At 44.8% G+C, this 20,643-nt stretch overlaps 1 protein-coding gene across 8 annotated transcripts in view; it reads right to left on the bottom strand.

Annotated features, from left to right (window-relative positions):
• Nucleotides 1-6,842: 6,842 nt before the first annotated feature.
• LOC118401499 (dual specificity protein phosphatase CDC14AB-like) overlaps nucleotides 6,843-20,643 on the bottom strand; it is a 72,721-nt gene continuing 58,920 nt past the window's right edge. For 2 of the 8 annotated variants that reach the window (XM_035799059.2, XM_035799063.2), the window contains 5 exons: nucleotides 20,524-20,627; nucleotides 17,499-17,546; nucleotides 14,246-14,380; nucleotides 11,421-11,820; nucleotides 6,843-9,172 (listed from right to left, as the gene is read on the bottom strand). In XM_035799059.2, coding sequence (XP_035654952.1) covers nucleotides 9,143-9,172; nucleotides 11,421-11,820; nucleotides 14,246-14,380; nucleotides 17,499-17,546; nucleotides 20,524-20,627 — 717 coding nt within the window. In that variant the 3' untranslated portion in view covers nucleotides 6,843-9,142. Of the gene's footprint in view, nucleotides 9,173-11,420; nucleotides 11,821-12,393; nucleotides 14,113-14,245; nucleotides 14,381-17,498; nucleotides 17,547-20,523; nucleotides 20,628-20,643 lie in introns of those variants that run through there. The other 6 variants (XM_035799060.2, XM_035799065.2, XM_035799061.2 and 3 more) reach the window with 6 other exon arrangements.

Raw genomic sequence — 20,643 nt, 5'->3', positions numbered from 1 at the left:
CCGTGCTTTACGGTTGGGATGGTGTTCTTCGGCTTGCAAGCCTCCCCCTTTTTCCTCCAAACATAACGATGGTCATTATGGCCAAACAGTTCTCTTTTTGTTTCATCAGACCAGAGGACATCACTCCCAAAAGTACGATCTTTGTCCCCATGTTCAGTTGCAAACCGTAGTCTGGCTTTTTTATGGCTGTTTTGGAGCAGTGGCATCTTCCTTGCTGAGCGGCCTATATCAGGTTATGTCGATATAGGACTCGTTTTACTGTGGATATAGATACTTTTGTACCTGTTTCCTCCAGCATCTTCACAGGTCCTTTGCTGCTGTTCTGGTATGTTCACCTCTAAGAGACAGAACGCGTCTCCTTGTTGAGCTGTATTTTTTTATTTGTCTTTATTTAACTAGGCAAGTCAGTTACGAACAAATTCTTATTTTAAATTATGGCCTAGGAACAGTTTGTTAACTTCCTTGTTAAGGGGCAGAATGACATATTTTTACCTTGTCAGCTCAGGGATTCAATCTTGCAACCTTTCGGTTACTAGTCCAACGCTCTGAGCACTAGGCTACCTGCCGCCCCAATAGTATGATTGCTGTGTGGTTCCATGGTGTTTATACATGCTGTGGCAGACCAGGGGGTTGGGTCAAGACGTTTACACAGATCAGACACAGACAGAGTATGATTAGGGTGTTTATTAAATAATAAATCAAAAGAAAAGGATAGATCTCCCCATGAGACCCTCTCCGGGATACCGTCTTCTGGGCTCCGGGTCTTGCTGTATCCTGTCGGGCACACAAACTCAAATTCCCTCGTCTTTGCTCGGGCACCGTCTGCAACTACACGGATGTCATCTTACTTCCCCCAGTCCTCTCCTGTGTGCTGCCCTTCTGGCAGCTTTATGGGGCTTGTACAGCTGGTGAGCAATCAGACATTGATTACTCACAAACTCCCCAATCACCCCCAATTAGTCCTTGGCGGAGAGCCCGTCGAGACTTGGCATGTCATCAGTGCGACGTACGTCTCCCTTCTCAATAGGGCATCCGAGATTCCATGCTTCGCCCCTGACCTGAGCACAACAGAAAAAGAGAAGCGTTGAAAGGACAGGAACCACCTGGTGACCCGATCGTTTGTGTCTTTTCCCCTGGCCATCCAGACCAGGAGAGCATGGTCTGTGACCAGGGCGAAGTGGGTACCCACAGGTAATATTTGAGAGTGTCTAGCGCCCACTTCACCGCTAGACACTCTTTCTCCACAATGGAGTACTTTTTCTCTCTAGGAACCAGCTTTCTGCTGATGTACATGATGGGGTGCTCCTCCCCATCGTGTATCTGGGACAGAACGGCGCCTAGTCCCGTATCACACGCATCTGTCTGGACCACCATCGGAGACCTAGAAATCGGGCGTTACGAGAATCGGATGGCAGCACAGCGCTTCCTTCAGATGGCTGAACGCCGCTTCTGTCTCATTCGTCCATTTCACTGTTTTCAGGGGGCAGGCCCTGGTTAGATCGGTGAGGGGGGAAGCTATAGCCGCAAAGTTGGGGATAAATCTGCTTTAGTATCTTGCCAGTCCCAGGAAGGACTTGACCTGTGTCTTGGTGCGTGGAACGGGCCAGTCACGCATCGCGTGAACCTTCCTCTCCTGGGGATTGACGTTCCCCTGTCAATTCAAATACCCCAGCTATTCCACCATCTCGAAACCTAGTTTGCAATTCTTGAGGATCGCTGTCAACCCGGCTTGTCTGAGTGCGTCCAGCACCGCCTGGAGGCGCGTCAAGTGCTTTTCCCAGCCTTGGCTGTGGATGATGATGTCATCCAAATAGGCTGCTGAGTACTGCTGATGGGGTCAAAGTACTTTGTTTATCAGCCGTTGGAATGTGGGTGGGGCTCCGTGGAGACCGAACGGGAGTACCCGGTACTAATACAACCCGTCTGGTGTCAAAAACGCCGTCTTCTCCCGGGAGGAGGCTGCCAACGATACCTGCCAATATCCTTTGGTCAGGTCACGGGTGCTGATGTACTGGGCCTTTCCCAATCGGTCGATGAGCTCGTCCACCCTCGGCATGGGATATGCATCGAATAAGCTGATGTCATTCACCCCCTGGAAATCGTTACAGAAGCGGAGGCTACCGTCCGGTTTGGGCACCAACACGATTGGGCTGCACCATGCACTGTGGGACTCTTCAATGACGCCCATCCTCAGCATAGCCTCCACTTCCTGTTTCACGGCCTTTCTTTGGACCTCCGGAATCCCATATGGCCTCTTTCTTACCATTTCGCCGTGTACGGATGTGGGTCATGTGGCCCGGCTTCTCGGAGAACACTGCAGTGTTCCGATCGACAAGCTCCCTGAGCTCTTGCTTCTGGGCCGGGTCGAGGTCCTCATTGCTCGGAACCACCACTGGTCCCGTTGGCATCCTGGGTCCCGACCACAACACGGCCAAGGCTGTTCTCTCGTACCACTTCTTCAACAGGTTCATGTAGTAAATCTGTTGATGTTTCCGTCTCTCCGGTTGCCGTAGACGGTAATTGACAGGTCCCATCTTCTAGACCACCTCGTATGGTCCGTGCCATGTTGCCAAGAACTTTCTTTCGGCTGTGGGGATTAAGACCAGCACCCTGTCTCCCACCTGGAATTCTTGGGGGCTGGGCTCCCCGATTGCAGACCTGGGCTTGGGCGCGTTGGGCCTTCTCCATATGTTCCCTCATGACGGGCCATATGGCTGTCATCCGCTCCCTCTTCGTCTCCACGTGCTCTACCACGCTAAGTAATGGGGTCGGTTGGGCTTCCCACACCTCCTTTGTGAGGTACAGTAGGCCGCGTGGCCTCCTCCCGTACAGGAGTTAGAACGGGAAAAACCCAGTGGAGGAGTCGGGTACTTCTCGGATTGAGAACATTAGGTGGGATAGTAGCTGGTCCCAGTTCTTCCCGTCCTGCTCGATGACCTTCCACAGCATCTGTTTGAGCGTTTTATTAAAGCGCTCAACGAGCCCATCCGTCTGCGGGTGAAAAATGTCCAGATCTGCTTGATCTGCAGGGGGGGATAAAACTCTTTCATGAGGCTGGACATAAACTTCATACCTTGGTCTGTCAAGGTCTCGTTCGGGATGCCCACCCGGCTAAAGAGGTGGAACAGCTCCCGGGCGATTCCCTTGGATACCGCCGCCCATAGAGGAATGGCCTCGGGATACCGGGTGGCATAATCTACTATCACCCGGATGTACCGGTGTCCTCGTGCTGGTTTAACCAGGGGTCCCACTATGTCCATGGCGATGTGTTCAAAGGGCACCCCGATGATCGGTAGGGCTTCGGAAGTGGGCTTTCGGGGCTGTGAGATGACACTCCGGGCAGCTGTAACAGTAGACGTCCACGGCCCTCCTCATCCCGGGAGGCAATCCGTTCCCGGGTCTTCTCCATTCCCAGGTGCACCCCCAACAGGTGGGTGTGGGCCAGCTGAAGAAGGGTTCCCGCGTATAGTCGGGGCAGTAACAATACCTCTCGAAGTTCCCCCTGTTGGCGTGACACCTTATACAAAATGTTATTCTTGATTTGGAAATGGTGGTATCGCCAGTCACTCACTCCCGGAAGTAGCTGTCCATCCACCGCTATCATTTGGGCTGCGGCGGATTTCAAGTTCAGATCCTCCCACTGGGCCATCCCGAATTGTCCCCTCAGTTGGCCCCCAGCGGGAGTCCCGACTGGACCCTCGAAATCGAGGAGGGGGAGGATGGGCTCCTCTTCCAGAGGTTCCCCAGGGGGTTCAGGTTCCGGTGCCCCCTCCGACTCTGGAGCCGTAGACCCATGCTGGTTAACCGGTTGCTTCCGGGCCACACAGGCTATTGGTCGTCCCCGCTCTCTTCCTCGGCCGGCTCGTACCTTCTTCCTCAACTCGTGTCCCCATAGGGCTGCGAACAGAGGACAATCCCGTCCCACTAGGAGAGGTACCGGCAGTTCTGGCACTGCACCCACTGTAATGTGGCGGCTCCCTTGTGGTCCATACGGTTGATTACCACTTTGTGTCAACCGTGAACACAGGAAATGGACATCTTCTTACCCCTTTCGGTCTCCTGGATCAGCAGGCACGTGGTTACGAGCGAAACCATACTTCCGGAGTCCAATAGCTCTTCCGTGGCTGACCTGCTGTACGCCACAATGCGTACTATTGTTTGTACAGATGAACGTGGTACCCTCAGGCATTTGGAAATTGCTCCCAAGGATGAACCAGACTTGTGGTGGTCTACATTTATTTTTGATTTTCCCATGATGTCAAGCAAAGAGGCACTGAGTTTGAAGGTAGACCTTGAAAAACGTCCACAGGTACACCTCCAATTGACTCAAATGTTGTCAATTAGCCTATCAGAAGCTTCTAAAGCCATGATGTAATTTTCTGGAATTCTCCAAGCTGTTTAAAGGCACAGTCAACTTAGTGTATGTTGACTTCTGATCCACTGGAATTGTGATACAGAGAATTATAAGTGAAATAATCTGTCTTTAAACAATTGTTGGAAAAATTACTTGTGTCATGCACAAAGTAGATGTCCTAACCGACTTGCCAAAACTATAGTTTGTTAAAAAGACATTTGTGGAGTGGGTTGTGCCGTGACGGAGATCTTTGTGGGCTACACTCAGCCTTGTCTCAGAATGGTAAGTTGGTGGTTGAAGATATCCCTCTAGTGGTGTGGGGGCTGTGCTTTGGAAAAGTGTGTGGGGTTATATCCTTCCTGTTTGGCCCTGTCCTGGGGTGTCATCGGATGGGGCCACAGTGTCTCCTGAACCCTCCTGTCTCAGCCTCCAGTATTTATGCTGCAGTAGTTTATGTGTCGGGGGGCTAGGGTCAGTTTGTTATATCTGGAGTACTTCTCCGGTCTTATCCGGTGTCCTGTGTGAATTTAAGTATGCTCTCTCTAATTCTCTCTTTCTCTCGGAGGACCTGAGCCCTAGGACCATGCCTCAGGACTACCTGGTATGATGACTCCTTGCTGTCCCCAGTCCACCTGGTCGTGCTGCTGCTCCAGTTTCAACTGTTCTGCCTGCGGCTATGGAATCCTGACCTGTTCACCGGACGTGCTACCTGTCCCAGACCTGCTGTTTTCAACTCTCTAGAGACAGCAGGAGTGGTAGAGATACTCTTAATGATCGGCTATGAAAAGCCAACTGACATTTACTCCTGAGGTGCTGACTTGCTGCACCCTCGACAACTACTGTGATTATTATTATTTGACCATGCTGGTCATTTATGAACATTTGAACATCTTGGCCATGTTCTGTTATAATCTCCACCCGGCACAGCCAGAAGAGGACTGGCCACCCCTCATAGCCTGGTTTCTCTCTAGGTTCCTTCCTAGGTTTTGGCCTTTCTAGGGAGTTTTTCCCAGCCACCGTGCTTCTACACCTGTATTCCTTGCTGTTTTTCTGTACAGCACTTTGAGATATTAGCTGATGTACGAAGGACTATATAAATACATTTGATTTGACAAGTCACGGTTTTGTCTCACCAGGGGTGATGGTCGCATTCGTGTTTATCATCGAAGGAATGAGCGTTACACCAAGGCCTGGAGGTGGAGGGTCCGTCATGGTCTGGGGCGGGGTGTCGGCCTGAGCTTGTTGTCATTGCAGGCAATCTCAACACTGTCTTCCCTCATGTGGTACCCTTCCTTGCAGGCCCATCCTGACATGACGTTCCATGATGACAATGACACCAGCCATACTGCTTGTTCTGTGTGTGATTTCCTGCAAGACAGGAATGTCAGTGTTCTGCCATGGCCAGCAAAGATCCCAGACCTCAATCCCATTGAGCACGTCTGGGACCTGTTGGATCGGAGGGTGAGGGCTAAGGGCCATTCCCACCAGAAATGTCCGGGAACTTGCAGAGTGGGGTAACATCTCACAGCAAGAACTGGTGCAGTCCATGAGGAGATGCACTGCAGTACTTAATGCAGTGGTAGCCACACCAGATACTGACTGTTACTTTTGACCCCCACCTTTGTTCAGGAAGACATGAATCCATTTATGTTAGTCACATGTCTGTGGAACTTGATCAGTTTATGCTTCAATTGTTGAATCTTATGTTCATACAAATATTTACACATGTTAAGTTTGTTGAAAATAAATGCAGTTGACAACGAGAGGACATTTCTTTTTTTGCTGAGTTTATTCATGCACCAGAAGAGACTAATTGACCCTTTCGGTTTCGATTGACTTCGCAGTATGGCAAACATAGTTACTATTAAAAAGAAAAAACATTATTTCAAGTTCATCTTTGTGGAGTATTATACCAAGGTATTTGGTAATCGACTTTCATGATAACGGGGCGGCAGGGTAGCCTAGTGGTTAGAGCGTTGGACTAGTAACCGGAAGGTTGCGAGTTCAAACCCCCGAGCTGACAAGGTACAAATCTGTCGTTTTGCCAGTTAACCCACTGTTCCCAGGCCGTCATTGAAAATAAGAATGTGTTCTTAACTGACTTGCCTGGTTAAATGAAGGTAAAATAAAAAAAATAACGATTGTCTGTGGCTGTTTAAAATCTCTTTCAAGATAAGAAATGTAGGTTAACAACTCAGTTTAACAGAGTTGATGCAGAGCCTTTATTGCAATAGGAGGCTCTGAGTTGATGTGCCTTAGTTGTTGTCATTGGAAATAAATATGCCATTTATAAATGCTATATTCAGTTAGCGTTTTCAAATAAAGCAGCTGAAAGGATAGAACAGCTATCAAACCAAGACAACCAGAATCAGTCAGAGCTTGTGTTCCTTCCTTTGCTATAATAAAAATGTTCATTCTTATCTGTCAAGATGGCAAGAGTTCTAAAGAGACAGTAGGAGCAAGAATAAATCATTTACAGAGGCAAGAATCTTGAAAAGTATATTTTTTAATTGTGTTACTTCCTTCAGCAACCTCTGTTCCCTGTAAAATATACACATGTAGTACAGTAGACATCGTACTATTCTTACTGTAAGAAAATGAAAAGCAAAAATACTAATCTACAGTTATAGATTTTCTTTACATACTGCTTGAAAAATAAATTCAAGTACGAATTTTATCGCTATAAATTGTACATTTCAAGGAGGTAGAATACCTGCATTATTAAGATTCTCCCATCTCGAAACAAAGAAACACATTTCACTGCCAGGAATGTACAGAGCTCTAACAAAATAAACATCATTGCAGCCATGAACAGATGCTTCGGTACACATTTATTTAAATCAACTTTGAAATTCAACAAAAGTTTAAAAAGTAAAAAGCATATAGGGACTCTTATAAGGTCCAACAGAAAATGGATGAGTTATTCGCGCCACAGTAGGTTATATTCATTCGTAAAAAAACAAGCTTTGATAATGACTGCTGCATTGTACACACAATGACATCCAGCATGAGATTTTAAAGACGGTATTTTGGGGGACAGTTGTGCTTTTCCATTTTTTTTTTAGGGAACCTCTACCTGCAAAGCGGAAATGTTTTTATCTCCTTCTACAGTCTGAAAGAATTGTAATACGCAGGAAAAGTTTCTGCGTTATTTTTACATTCTCGACAAAAACTGGGAAATATTTCAGTAATAGCGACAAACATCTGTTATCATTGCGCCCTGACGATAACACAACTAACATAACTGGTTCTACAGTAGGTATGTGTTAAAAATAGGCTACCACAAATCAAGTTCCATAATCCACAGCTTGTCGAATAATATTGGAAATGTGCTCCTTTTCCTTTCAAAGAGCATTATTGCAGTGGGATCTTGTGTCTGTGGAGGGGATTGCTAAACTGCCTGGTGTATGGTATACCGCAGGGACTGAGGCTTATGTTGTGGTTGGTGTTGGTCCAACAACACAATACATTTTCTCTACTAATGACCACTGTTCATCATGCTCAACATAGCTAGTCACAATAACCTAGTCTGGTTATTGTTATGACTTTAGTTGTCAAATCATTGACCTGTGAGGGTTTATTAAATTAGCTACATCCTTTTTGGTGATAATATTCTGTATTTATCCTTTACTTGACCATGTGAGTCCCATTGAGATGCAAATCATTCAAAGGATTGACGTAGGCTTGCGACAGAGGAGAACATTAAGCATGAATTAGTTCCAATTGGGGGTTACCAAATCCCACCAGTTCATTGAATCGATTTAAAACAATTTAAAATAGTGAAGAGGTGACAACACTCATCTCTTCCCTATACGTCATTCTCTTCTCTCTAGACACCCTTTCACTCCATGGGCAGAGGACTGCACACACATGGTTTCTAGACACACTCACTATGCAGTCTCATTCATCTACACACACTCACATAGGTAAGTACGTACATACAGGTTTTTATACAGTCTATGGTACATACATTAGCGTGCATGTGCACGCGGTCTACATTCTCACACACAAAACAGAATCATAATTGCAAGAGCACATCACCCTGAGCCTGGTCCTGTGCTGCCAATACATTGCTGATAAGGAACCTCTCCATAAACCCCTCGCATATTTGGATGTTGTTAGTGAAGTAGTAACACTCAGACAAAAATAGAATTGCGATAAACCAAAACCTGTTTGCTAACCCACTTGTAAATATAAACATATTTCTTTATCCAGGCAACACAATTGTCATGTTTCATGTATAAAATCCTCGTCTAAAAATATCCTATTTTTTCAGTACATGTCATGTGTTGTGTACACAGTAATTTTGTATAGCACATGTACACATAAATAAAAACGGAAATCTGTGATGCAGGGAAGCAGAGAACCTCCAGTCTACAGTATATGGCCATATCTCAGCTTTAAAGAGACAGAGCACTCACATAGTTACAGCCTGGCCAAGCCTAACTACAGCCGGGTAATCTCCCTTTGTTAGCATTATACAAACAGTGACTTCAGTTAAGGTGGATCGAGGCCGTCTGAAGCTGACAGAAGAAGCTCAAAACTCAAAGTTCCATAAGCCCTTGTGAGTTTGTGGCTGTCTATGTGCCTGCCCCCAAAGATCACAGCCGTCCAGGTGCCAAGAGAGAAGAATAAATGTAATACGTCCTCCTGGTTTATTCATTTCCTTTTCAGTATGTGGGAGAAAGCAGGGAAGAAGGGGGAGATGGAGAGGGGTGGGAGACTCCATCGTGCCCAGTTCAGTCGTCACGATGGCTGTCCGGTCTTGGTCAACGCAGAACCGCAGCTTTAGTACTGAACATATTCAGATTGAAGGGACTGCAAGAGGTGGAGAGGGGAGACAGAGACACAATATGACGTTGAGTGTAATGAACGTGAATCACAGGGCATCATAACACAAACTATGACATCATAACACAACCTATGGATCCATGGTAAATGTAAAAGCAAATTGCTGCATGTAAATTGTTTTCAAAGTGTTGACAGCAGACAAAGAACATGCAGGGAGAAGGTTGTTATATAACAAGTCTGCATGAAATGTTATATTCTAACAGGGTACAATAGAATTGTTGGTTGCAAAGGTCAAAGAAAAGCCATTCAAATAGACAATCCTTAAAATGCCAAATGTATTTTCCTGAACTAATGAATACATTTATGGTGGACAAGACAGACAGGGTGTCTCTGTGTGTATGCAGCTAGAGAAGGAATTAGCAGGACTGACACACAGATGGGGGTAGGAGGCATGTTGAAAGAAGGGAGCAAATGAGAGAGAAGGAAAAAGCTTATGTTATTCTGATGAAGCCACAACTCCACTGACTGGCAAAACAAAGAGACGAGAGGACAGCGGAGACATTCATAACAGATAGTCATCCAATAATCCCCATTGTCAACCACTCCCTCTGCCATAACCACTCACTATCCGTCACATCACCTGTTCCCCCTATTCACACGGTGTGTGGGCCTGTGGCTGCCAGAATGGTGTGCCACTATCACCTAGGAAGGGTTAGGGGAGTAGATTGGAAGATGATGCGATTTCATCTACACTTTATTTATTAACAAATGTGAATTAACTTGATATCTGTGCAAGGGTAGCAGCTTTTGAGTCTGTTCCTCCTCCAATGCTAAATGAATGACAATGGTGCAACACTCTAGGTTGCCTGAGAAACAGTAGTGAGAATGTTGGCACAAAGCATCATTCCTATATCACCAAAATGCTACCAGTGGTGTAGAATGAGAAGTAACGTCAGCTTACCCTGTGTAATCTAAAGACAGCGATACTGCACCAACCTTATACGTTTTTAACCAGAGTCCGTCTATTCTGAGCGGAATCAAGTGTGGGAAGTTCTGGGAATTAGACTTAGATGTCTGGCCTTCATGGTCGTGGCCTATGAAAGTCCCCCTCGTGGTCGGGCCCTATGAAAGTCCCCCTCGTGGTCGTGGCCTATGACAGTCCCCCTCGTGGTCGGGGCCTATGAAAGGCCTCCAAATATTCATTATAAAGGAAGAGGATTACTGGGCTGGCCTCTCAGGGAATGAGTGAGCGCTACAGTATGGCTGAGCGTGTCAAATTCTTGTAATAGCAGAGAGAAGCACCAGACTGCCACCCTAAAAACGTACAGTTTTTAATTTAGCACATTCTTATCCACATAGTCTAGATTTAATAATAATGGTTACAAAAAGTGCATCTTTGGGGGGAAAAAAGTTGACATTGAAAATGATGTATACAAAGGCCTTCGGTTGGCCAGTCGAATGGAAAAAAAGTTGACATTGAAAATGATGTATACAAAGGCCTTCGGTTGGCCAGTCGAATGGAAAAAAAGTTGACATTGAAAATGATGTATACAAAGGCCTTCGGTTGGCCAGTCGAATGGAAAAAAAGCATAAAAGTCAGGATGGACTGAAAAAGTTTCCAGGACCGAATCAATTGGAAGTGGAAATGAGTCAAACTATAATCTCTCTTAGGCATATAATGGCCTACGACGTTGGGGGGGGAATTATGGTGTGATCGGTCTTCCTTTGCATCTATAGAACACACTAGTCTATCTTTCACTTCTTATGTTTCAAGTGTTGTTAGATGGCTTAGATATTAGATGTACTCAAAATAACTCTCCACCAACACACATTTGAAGAGGCACCATCGTTCATAACACTAATTAGACTTCTGCCCAAATGTGCCAGTAAATGATTTTAACTGGAGACGGATATCGAGTGGGAAATGGCCGAATAGCCATGGTTAGTGTGTATGAAGTAGGCATTTAGACTGGAACAAGGCCATCGCAGGTCCTGTTTCAGCACCATGCAGACAACAGACAAGGAACAGAGGAGTTCAGTGGAGCCGCCAGAGAGTTCGACACACAGTGGAGAGCCCTTAGCAGCAGCAGAGATAGGACAAAAATGTTGACTGGCTACGATTATAAATAGACAACATCGACACAAAAAGGGAGGACACTCGTGTTTGACAGAAGTGCAGAGAGGAAATATGACAGTTCAAAATAAGGGTAAGAGTGTAGAAATACCAAAAAGATGGTGATGTTGGAGTATTTTTGGGGGCGGGGCACACACTTACGGGGATGGAGCGGCTGAGGTAGCGGCCGGAGGGTCCGCTGAGCCCAGAGTAGCCCTCCTGCTGGGGTCTGAATGGGCTGTACTTATCAGGCCCGGGGCCCAGCCTGCCTGCAGCATGTTGGGGGGCCCCCGCGGGGCTGAACACCCCAGTAGGGGACGAGTTATACTGATTGTTGTTGACCTCATGGTGGTGGTAATTGGCGCCGTGCACGCCGTTAGCCACGTAGCCGTGAACGGAGGCGGCCCAGCCCGACGGAGGGATGGGGGTGGTGACGATGGAGGGAGGAGAGGAGGAAGAGTGTGATGAAGAGGGCGTGTACAGCAGCTTCCTATTGCCCTCGCTGCTGTCAGCTGCGTACAGGTTGCCTAAGGAGCTGGCTAGCCTGCAGTTAATGAAGGAGCTGAGGGAAAGGTAGATGGGGAAGGGGAAGGGGACATAAATACATAGGACACATCCCAAACACCAAACAAACACAATGACAAGAGGACTAACTTCTTTCAGCGGCTCAGGAGAGGACGACTGCCTACTGTGGACTGGTACTGTGGATCTAATAGTGGACTGATTTACTATATTTTCACTGGGGCTGTCACAAACTAAAACAAAATCTTGGTCGACCAAGTGCCATCTGTTCTTTCGACCAATCTACGAAATTTTAACATGTTTTTTTCCCATATATAGACACACTGTATGTGTTTAAATAAAATCAACTATATGTAAGATACTCAGCTTGTCTGAGTAGTCTACATAAGCGCACTGTGATTAAATAATTAAGACAAATGCCACAAGAGAGATTCCGAGATCAAGACAGCCTAACCAGAAGAAAAAAACCTTTTCCCGAACCACCTCCTCCCCCTGCTGGCCTTCTCATATTCTGCCATAAGCTCCTGAAGTTGCAGGTAATAGGCTACACCAGGGGTCAGCAACCTTTTCCATTCGGAGTGCCAATTTATCTTACCATTTCTACTAATCTGCGTGCCAGTTACTTTCATTTATTTTATAATAAAGTCTTTACATCTCAAAATCGTTGTCATGTGATTAATAAAAAATGATATCGAAATGAAAATGATACAAATCTAAAAGTATTGCCATTTCCAACTATGTAAAAATAGCTGACATAAAGGCAACAAATAAAAACATTGCATCGTGCAGGTAGAAAAGATCCTGATAAAAATAAATCACATTGGCTATGCAAGGCCTGTCTGCAAGGAACTTGAAACATTGTATCAACTATCAACTTGGTTCAGCCCAAAGCTTGCACTAACGATCTTGCAACATTGTATAAGATATTCTGGACCCTCAGAGTTTCCTGGCCAGTGAGCTCTGGACAAACACAGCTGTATTTGTGCAAGGGATAACAAGTAACCAGGTAGGCCTATTTTATGACGTCTCCACCGGATCAGAGCATGACATTTTTTCCCCAATTCACACCAAGTGGTGGTTACTGAACGGGAGAGAGCTGGAAAGTGTTCAAATAGGCTACATCGAGGAACTATTGTGATTCTCAACAGATGTAAAAACAGACGTTGTTTACTTGTTGTTTGAAGTGATGAAAAAATAACTGAGAAGATCCACAGCTCATTAGTGGTGGTGAGTTAAGACAATCAGAAATATCAGATCCCCAAATGGGAACATTTATAAGACTACCTTTGCGCGCAGGCCAGGTAGACTAGTCCTACTTCTATGTGTAATCAGGTGCATGTCCTTACTCAACGTTGACAGGAGCACTCCAAAATCAAAACAAAATGAATCAATTGACAACTCATAAATGGAATGAAATAAACCAAAACTTGTTTCTCACAAGTGTAGCCTAGATTGTGCTATCTGCAAACAATGTGTCCACTCCTACAATGAAAACAGTAAGACTGTAATAATATATGTAATGCGTTAACAGAAATGACGGTAACCAAACAGACATGGTAGGTTAGAAATGATGGGAATTAACGTTAAATATACTACTGGTGATACTGGTGTGCCACCTCTGCAATGGATTAGTCTACTGAGACAGGCGTCAATCAAGACTTGGCGTTAAACATCTTTATTTATTTCTTAACTGCTCGACAAACCCTATCGATCAAACAATCGACCAGCCGACTAAATGGGATCAGCCAAATTACACACAACCGATTTACACTGACGGCAAGCAGTCTACAATAGTGGATTGAGTCGGACAGTAATAGCAGATTGATTCAGCCAATCTATATTGCCATGGCTACCTACCTACACATTCACTGTTGAATAATTTGGTAGAATAGAAAAAGACAATAACAAATCCTGAAAAGAGCACAAAGTACAGTAGGTCTGGTACCGTTCCTCCAGAGGAGAGATTGTTGTGGCCTATTTCTGTGTTGTGTTATGTGCTAGTCCGTCTCTAGTGGTGCAGAATGCGGGGGATTTAGATTTGGTCTGTTGAGAATGCTCACAGCCTGCAGAGCATCAACCCTCTCTGTGAATCGGTCTGGTCACTGAGACACACTGCACACGTGTTCCCTGTCCTGCCCTGCATATCCTTCCACCTGCCACTTGCACTCAGGACATGGGGTAGTCACAGACAGGCAGAAACACAACCAGGGGACTGAGACAGCCAAAAAAGGACAGGACAGGAAAGAGAGGGAAAGAGAAATGTTAAAGGAGTAAAATACAAATCTATAGGAGACAAGAGAAAGGGTAAGTGGATAAATGGAGGGATGGGAGGCTGCGCAGTGTGAAACAGAAAGAAAAGGGAGGAAGAAATGGGAGGAGAGGGGGAAGAATGAAATAAAAAAAAAAGAAATAGTGAGTAGATAAAAGCGGAGTATAGGGTAAGACGTGTCGTGGGGGGGGCTCACCTCTTGAGGTTGGATGCCGAGGAGGAGGAGCTGCGGCTGATTCTCTTGGCCGTGGCGGAAGCAGAGGATGATGGGACTTTGGAGGACTTGAGTGGGGAGATGGTACACTGAGTGCCCACTCCAAGGTTCATCCTACTGGGAGAGAGAAAGAGGGAAGAGAGAGAGAGACAGATAGAAGGAAAGGAAGAATCATTGGATAGACATGGTGTGAGGTGAATAATAGTAAGAGCTGTTAACACTAGAGCTTTTGCCAACATACAATCTCTACTACTAGACACACATAAAACATTTAGTCGGACATGCTAATTGGATAGTTTACACTCCTTAAAGAGATAAATGACCTACAGTACAAATCCCATTGTCAGAAACAAACAAAAGAGTGGGCAAGACTTTTATGACACCCAGTGAAAGTTCTACCCTGTAACCACAGACTACAGAACAGTACCTGAAGGACTACTGATTAGGTAAGGATTTATCAAAGCATAACCATTTAATATTTAATCTAGTATAATACACCAGTATTATAGATGTGTGAATGAATGAGGGAGAGAGATAATAAGAGACAGAAAAGAGGTAAGAGGAATCACTCCCAGTTCCTTCATTAAAGCAGTCTGTCCGCTGCTTGTGGATGTCTGTGATCTGTCTGTCAGTACTGGGCTGAAGAACTTCCAACGTCATTCAGGACGGTACAGCAATTAGAGGAGACTGTGCTAGTCTGAGTAGCCTCGGCCTCTTTCAGTGACACACACTAGAGGTCGACCGATTAATCGGAATGGCCGATTAATTAGGGCCGATTTCAAGTTTTCATAACAATCGGAAATCGGTATTTTTAGATGCCGATTTTGGCAAAAAAAAATGTTTACACCTTTATTTAACTAGGCAAGTCAGTTAAGAACACCTTCTTATTTTCAATGATGGCTTAGGAACGGTGGGTTAACTGCCTTGTTCAGGGGCAGAACGTCAGCTCTGTGATTCAATCTTGCAACCTTACGGTTAACTAGTCCAACACTCCAACCACCTGCCTCTCATTGCACTCCACGAGAAGCCTGCCTGTTAAGTGAATGCAGTAGAAGCCAAGGTAAGTTGCTAGCTAGCAATAACTTATCTTATAAAAAACAATCAATCAATCATAATCACTAATTCTAACTACACATGGTTGATGATATTACTAGTTTATTTAGCGTGTCCTGTGTTGCATATAATCAATGCAATGCTGGGGGATGATTTAACAAAAGCGCATTTAAAAAAAAAGCAAAATCGCTCCACGACTGTACCTAACCATAAACACCAGTACCTTTCTTAAAATCAATACACAGATATATATATTTTTAAACCTGCATATTTAGCTAAAAGAAGTCCAGGTTAGCAGGCAATATTAACCAGGTGAAATTGTGTCACTTCTCTTGCGTTCATTGCACACAGAGTCAGGGTTTATGCAACAGTTTGGGCCGCCTGGCTCATTGCAAACTAATTTGCCAGAATTTTACGTAATTATGACATAACATTGAAGGTTGTACAATGTAACAAGAATATTTAGACTTGGGGATGCCACCCGTTAGATAAAATACCGAACGGTTCCGTATTTCACTGAAATAATAAAAGTTTGGTTTTCGAAATGATAGTTTACGGATTCGACCATATTAATGACCAAAGGCTCGTATTTCTGTGTTATTATGTTATAATTAAGTCTATGATTTGATATTTGATAGAGCAGTCTGACTGAGCGATGGTAGGCAGCAGCAGGCTCGTAAGAATTCATTCAAACAGCACTTTTGTGCATTTTGCCAGCACCTCTTCGCAAGCACAGCGCTGTTTATGACTTCAAGCCTATCAGCCTAATGGCTGGTGTAACCGATGTGAAATGGCTAGCTAGTTAGCGGGATGTGAGCTAATAGCGTTTCAAGCGTCACTCGCTCTGAGACTTGCAGTAGTTATTCCCCTTGCTCTGCAAGGGCCGCGGCTTTTGTGGAGCGATGGGTAACGCTGCTTCGAGTGTGGCTGTTGTCAATGTGTTCCTGGTTCGAGCCCAGGTAGGGGCGGGGAGAGGGACGGAAGCTATACTGTTACACTGGCAATACTAAAGTGCCTATAAGAACATCAAATAGTCAAAGGTATATGAAACACAAATGGTATAGAGAGAAATAGCCCTATAAATACTATATTAACTACAACCTAAAACCTCTTACCTTGGAATATTGAAGTCTCATGTTAAAAGGAACCACCAACTTTCATATGTTCTCATGTTCTTTTACATGGCACATATTGCACTTTTACTTCTCCAACACTTTGTTTTTGCATTATTTAAACACAATTGAACATGTTTCATTATTTATTTGAGGCTAAATTGATTTTTATTGATGTATTATATTAAGTTAAAATAAGTGTTCATTCAGTATTGTTGTCATTTTCATTATTACAAATAAATAAATCGTCTGATTAATCGGTATCGGCTTTTTTGGTCCTCCAATAATCGGTGTTGAAAAATCATAATTGGTCGACCTCTAACACACACACACGCACGCAGACAACACACACAGTCACACATGCTGTCACCCAGACAGACACGCAGAGATACACACATACAGATGTCACGGATGTGAAACGGCTAGCTTAGTTAGCGGTGCGCGCTAAATAGCGTTTCAATCAGTGACGTCACTTGCTCTGAGACCTTGAAGTAGTAGTTCCCCTTGCTCTGCAAGGGCCGCAGCGTTTGTGGAGCGATGGGTAACGATGCTTCGTGGGTGACTGTTGTTGATGTGGGCAGAGGGTCCCTGGTTCGCGCCCGGGTATGGGCGAGGGTACGGTCTAAAGTTATACTGTTACACAGACACACAAACAAACACACAACAAACACACCTACACGCTAACCTTTGAATAGGTGAAAGAACCAAGGCTAAAGGACGGAGAGCTGTGTAGAGGCTCTTCTCTCGCTCCTCTTTGAGGAAAATTAATTAAGGGCTGTACTTTAGCACAAAAGAGGGAGTTCCATTTCCATCCCTCTTCACACTCCCAAATCGCCTCTTCTCCTCTACCTCTGACCATCCAGCACTTTGCTGCAGGTAGCCTAGTTACAGCTTGAGTTGAGCTATACTTTGCACCGAATTTAATGAAATATAGACAGGCATGTGCCGAGATATGCGTTGAGACTCGAGAGAGGTGTCGATGCCACATATTGAGGAGACTGTTTTGTGATAGCTAGGATACACCCCTTCCACCTAGACAAACCACATAGTCAACACTATTGTAAAGGTACCTAAAAGGTTGGGATGGTGACCTGGTGTGCATTTTCATGTCTTCAAGTCTGAAAAAAAAGATCAAGAAAGCTAAATGAGGTTTCACTTCCAGAGACAGAATGTTTACACATTTCCAGTGCATTCGGAAAGGATTCAGACCCCTTGACTTCTTCCACATTTTGTTACGTTACAGCTTTATTCTCAAATGGATTAAATAAAACATTTTCCTCATCAACCTATACACAATACCCCATAATGACAAAGCGAAAACAGGTTTTTGAAAAGTTTGCAAATGTATTAAAAATAAAAACAGAAATAACATGGGAGTCCACCTGTGCTAAATTTAATTGATGGGACATGATTTGTAAAGGCACACACCTGTCTATATAATGTCCCACAGTAAACAGTGCATGTCAGAGCAAAAACCAAGCCATGAGGTCAGAGGAATTGTCTGTAGAGCACCTAGACAGGATTGTGTTGAAGCATAGAGCTGGGGAAGGGTACCAAAACATGTCTACAGCATTGAAGATCCCAAAGAACACAGTGGCCTCCATCGTTCTAAAATGGAAGAAGTTTAGAACCACCAAGACTCTTCCTAGAGCTGGCCTTGTTCAGGGAGGTGACCAAGAACCCAATGGTCACTCTGACAGAGCTCCAGAACTCCTCTGTGGAGATGGGAGAACCTTCCAAATGGACAACCATCTCTGCAGGACTCCACCAATCAGGCCTATGTGGTAGAGTGGCCAGATGGAAGCCACTCCTCAGTAAAAGGCACATGACAGCCCGCTAGAAGTTTGCCAAAAGGCACCTAAAGGACTCGCAGACCATAAAAAACAAGATTCTCTGGTGTGATGAAACCAAAATTGCACTATTTGGCGTGAATGCCAAGCGTCACATCTGGAAGAAACCTGGCACCATCCCTACGCTGGAGCATGGTGGTGGCAGTGTCATGCTGTGGGGATGTTTTTCAGTGGCAGAGTCTGGATCGAGGGAAAGATGAACGGAACAAAGTACAGAGAGTTCCTTGATGCAGAGCGCTCAGGACCTCAGACTGGCGCGATGGTTCACCTTCCAACAGGACAACGACCCTAAGCACACAGCCAAGTCAACGCAGGAGTAGCTTTGGGACAAGTCTCTGAATGTCCTTGAGTGGCCCAGCCAGAACCCGGTCTTGAACCCAATCGAACATATCTGGAGAGACCTAAAAATAGCTGTGCAGCATCGCTCCCCATCTAACCTGACAGAGCTTGAGAAGGTTTCCAGAGAAGAATGGGAGAAACTCCCCAAATACAGGTGTGCCAAGCTTGTAGCGTCATACCCAAGAGGACTCGAGGCTGTACTGGATAACCTGCCGGACCGTGCCTGTGTTATTTCAGCAAGGTAACCATGGAAACCAGAGCCCTGAGTCAGATCACAGAGCCACAGACTGTCTCACTAGCTAGGAGACTGCGCTAGACAAAGACAGATAAATCCAAAACATTCCATTTAGTTGGACGATGTATACCATGCGTTTCCTGTACATACGACTAATACAACTTGAAACCTCGTTGACACTGAACCCAGCAGGGCGGTGGTTTCCATGCCAACTTGTCGTGCCAGCGAAAATACACTGAACAAAAATACAAACAACATGTAAAGAGTTGGTTCCATGTTTCATTAACGGAGAAAAAAAAATCCCAGATATGTTCCATGTGCACAAAAATCTTATTTCTCTCAAAAGTTTTTCACAAATTTGTTTACATCCCTGTTAGTGAGCATTTCTCCTTTGACTAGATAATCACTCCACCTGACAGGTGTTGCATATCAAGAAGCTGATTAAACAGCATAATCATGGGGACAATAAAAGGCCATTTTAAAATTAGCAGTTGTCGTCACACAACACAATGCCACAGATGTCTCAAGTTTTGAGGGAGCGCACAATTGGGATGCTGACTGCAGGAAAATCTACCAGAGCTGTTTCTAGAGAATTGAATGCTAATTTCTCTACCCTAAGCTGCCTACGATGTCGTTTTAGAGAATTTGGCAGTCTGTCCAACCAGTCTCACAACCGCAGACCACGTGTAATAACCACATACAGATTCTTTACCTGCGGAATTGTCTGAGGGGGGTTGGGGGGGAAGGGGTGCTGAGGAGTATTTGTCTGTAATAGAGCCCTTTTATGGGGAAAAACTAATTCTGATTGGCTGGGTCTGGCTCCCCAGTGGGTGGGCCTATGCCCTCTAAGGCCACCCATGGTTGCACACCTGACCAGTCATGTGAAATCCATCGATTAGGGCCTAATTAATTCATTTCATTTGACCGTATTCCTTATATGAACTGTAACTCAGTAAAATCATAGAAATTGTTGCATGATGCATTTATATTTTAGTTCAGTATACTTCTGGTTTGATTTCTATTTACTTCAGCATTTTGTCTCAGTGCCTTGACGTATACCAGGGATCATCAACTAGATTTAGCCGGGGGACAATTTTTTCTTATGCGGATGGTCAGAGCATAATTACAAATAATTCATAGACTGCAAATTAACCGCAAGAAGCCTTAAAAGATATAATATTGGAATAAAACATAAATTTAGCTTCCATTTGTTTATGATCACGTGTCTCTGTTATTAGTGGAAATACTTCGGAACAGATTTCCCAAATTAAAATCACCTGATTTCCTGGTGTTTTTACATTTTTTTTATACCCAACAATGAAAATGGTATTTATTATTTTTTGCTCAGAAAACTTAAGGGGAGGGGGGGGGGCAAATAAAACTACCCCGGAAATTCGGGCCTGTGAGCTGCCAGTTGGGGAACCCTGAAGTATACTGATCTGACATCTCCTGTATAGACCTTTAACCTGTCATAGAAGATGTAATGGCATTATGGTTGAGTAACTGAAATACTTAAATATGTATTACTTTTCCATATAACGGAGGACAGAGTTCAAACGTAACAAGCTATACAGCTAAAGGAGAAAAGTCCTTGAGATCTCAAAAAGGTGGAAACGAATAAAGTGAAAGGATCTTAAAGGGGAAGTTTGGAGTATCCCAGGCAGCTCTTACCTTAGAGCTCCTGTTGTGGCCGACCTGGGCTGGCGCCGGCCCTTTAAGGCACGCAATTTATCCCCTTGCGTCATGCATAGGCCATTCTCCCCAATGTAGTCGTTCTGTGGAGAGAACACA

Source organism: Oncorhynchus keta, chromosome 22 (assembly GCF_023373465.1).
Source record: "Oncorhynchus keta strain PuntledgeMale-10-30-2019 chromosome 22, Oket_V2, whole genome shotgun sequence".
Lineage (NCBI taxonomy): Eukaryota > Metazoa > Chordata > Actinopteri > Salmoniformes > Salmonidae > Oncorhynchus > Oncorhynchus keta.
Note: the sequence above shows the minus strand (reverse complement) of the source record. Positions and strands in the feature narration are given on the sequence as shown.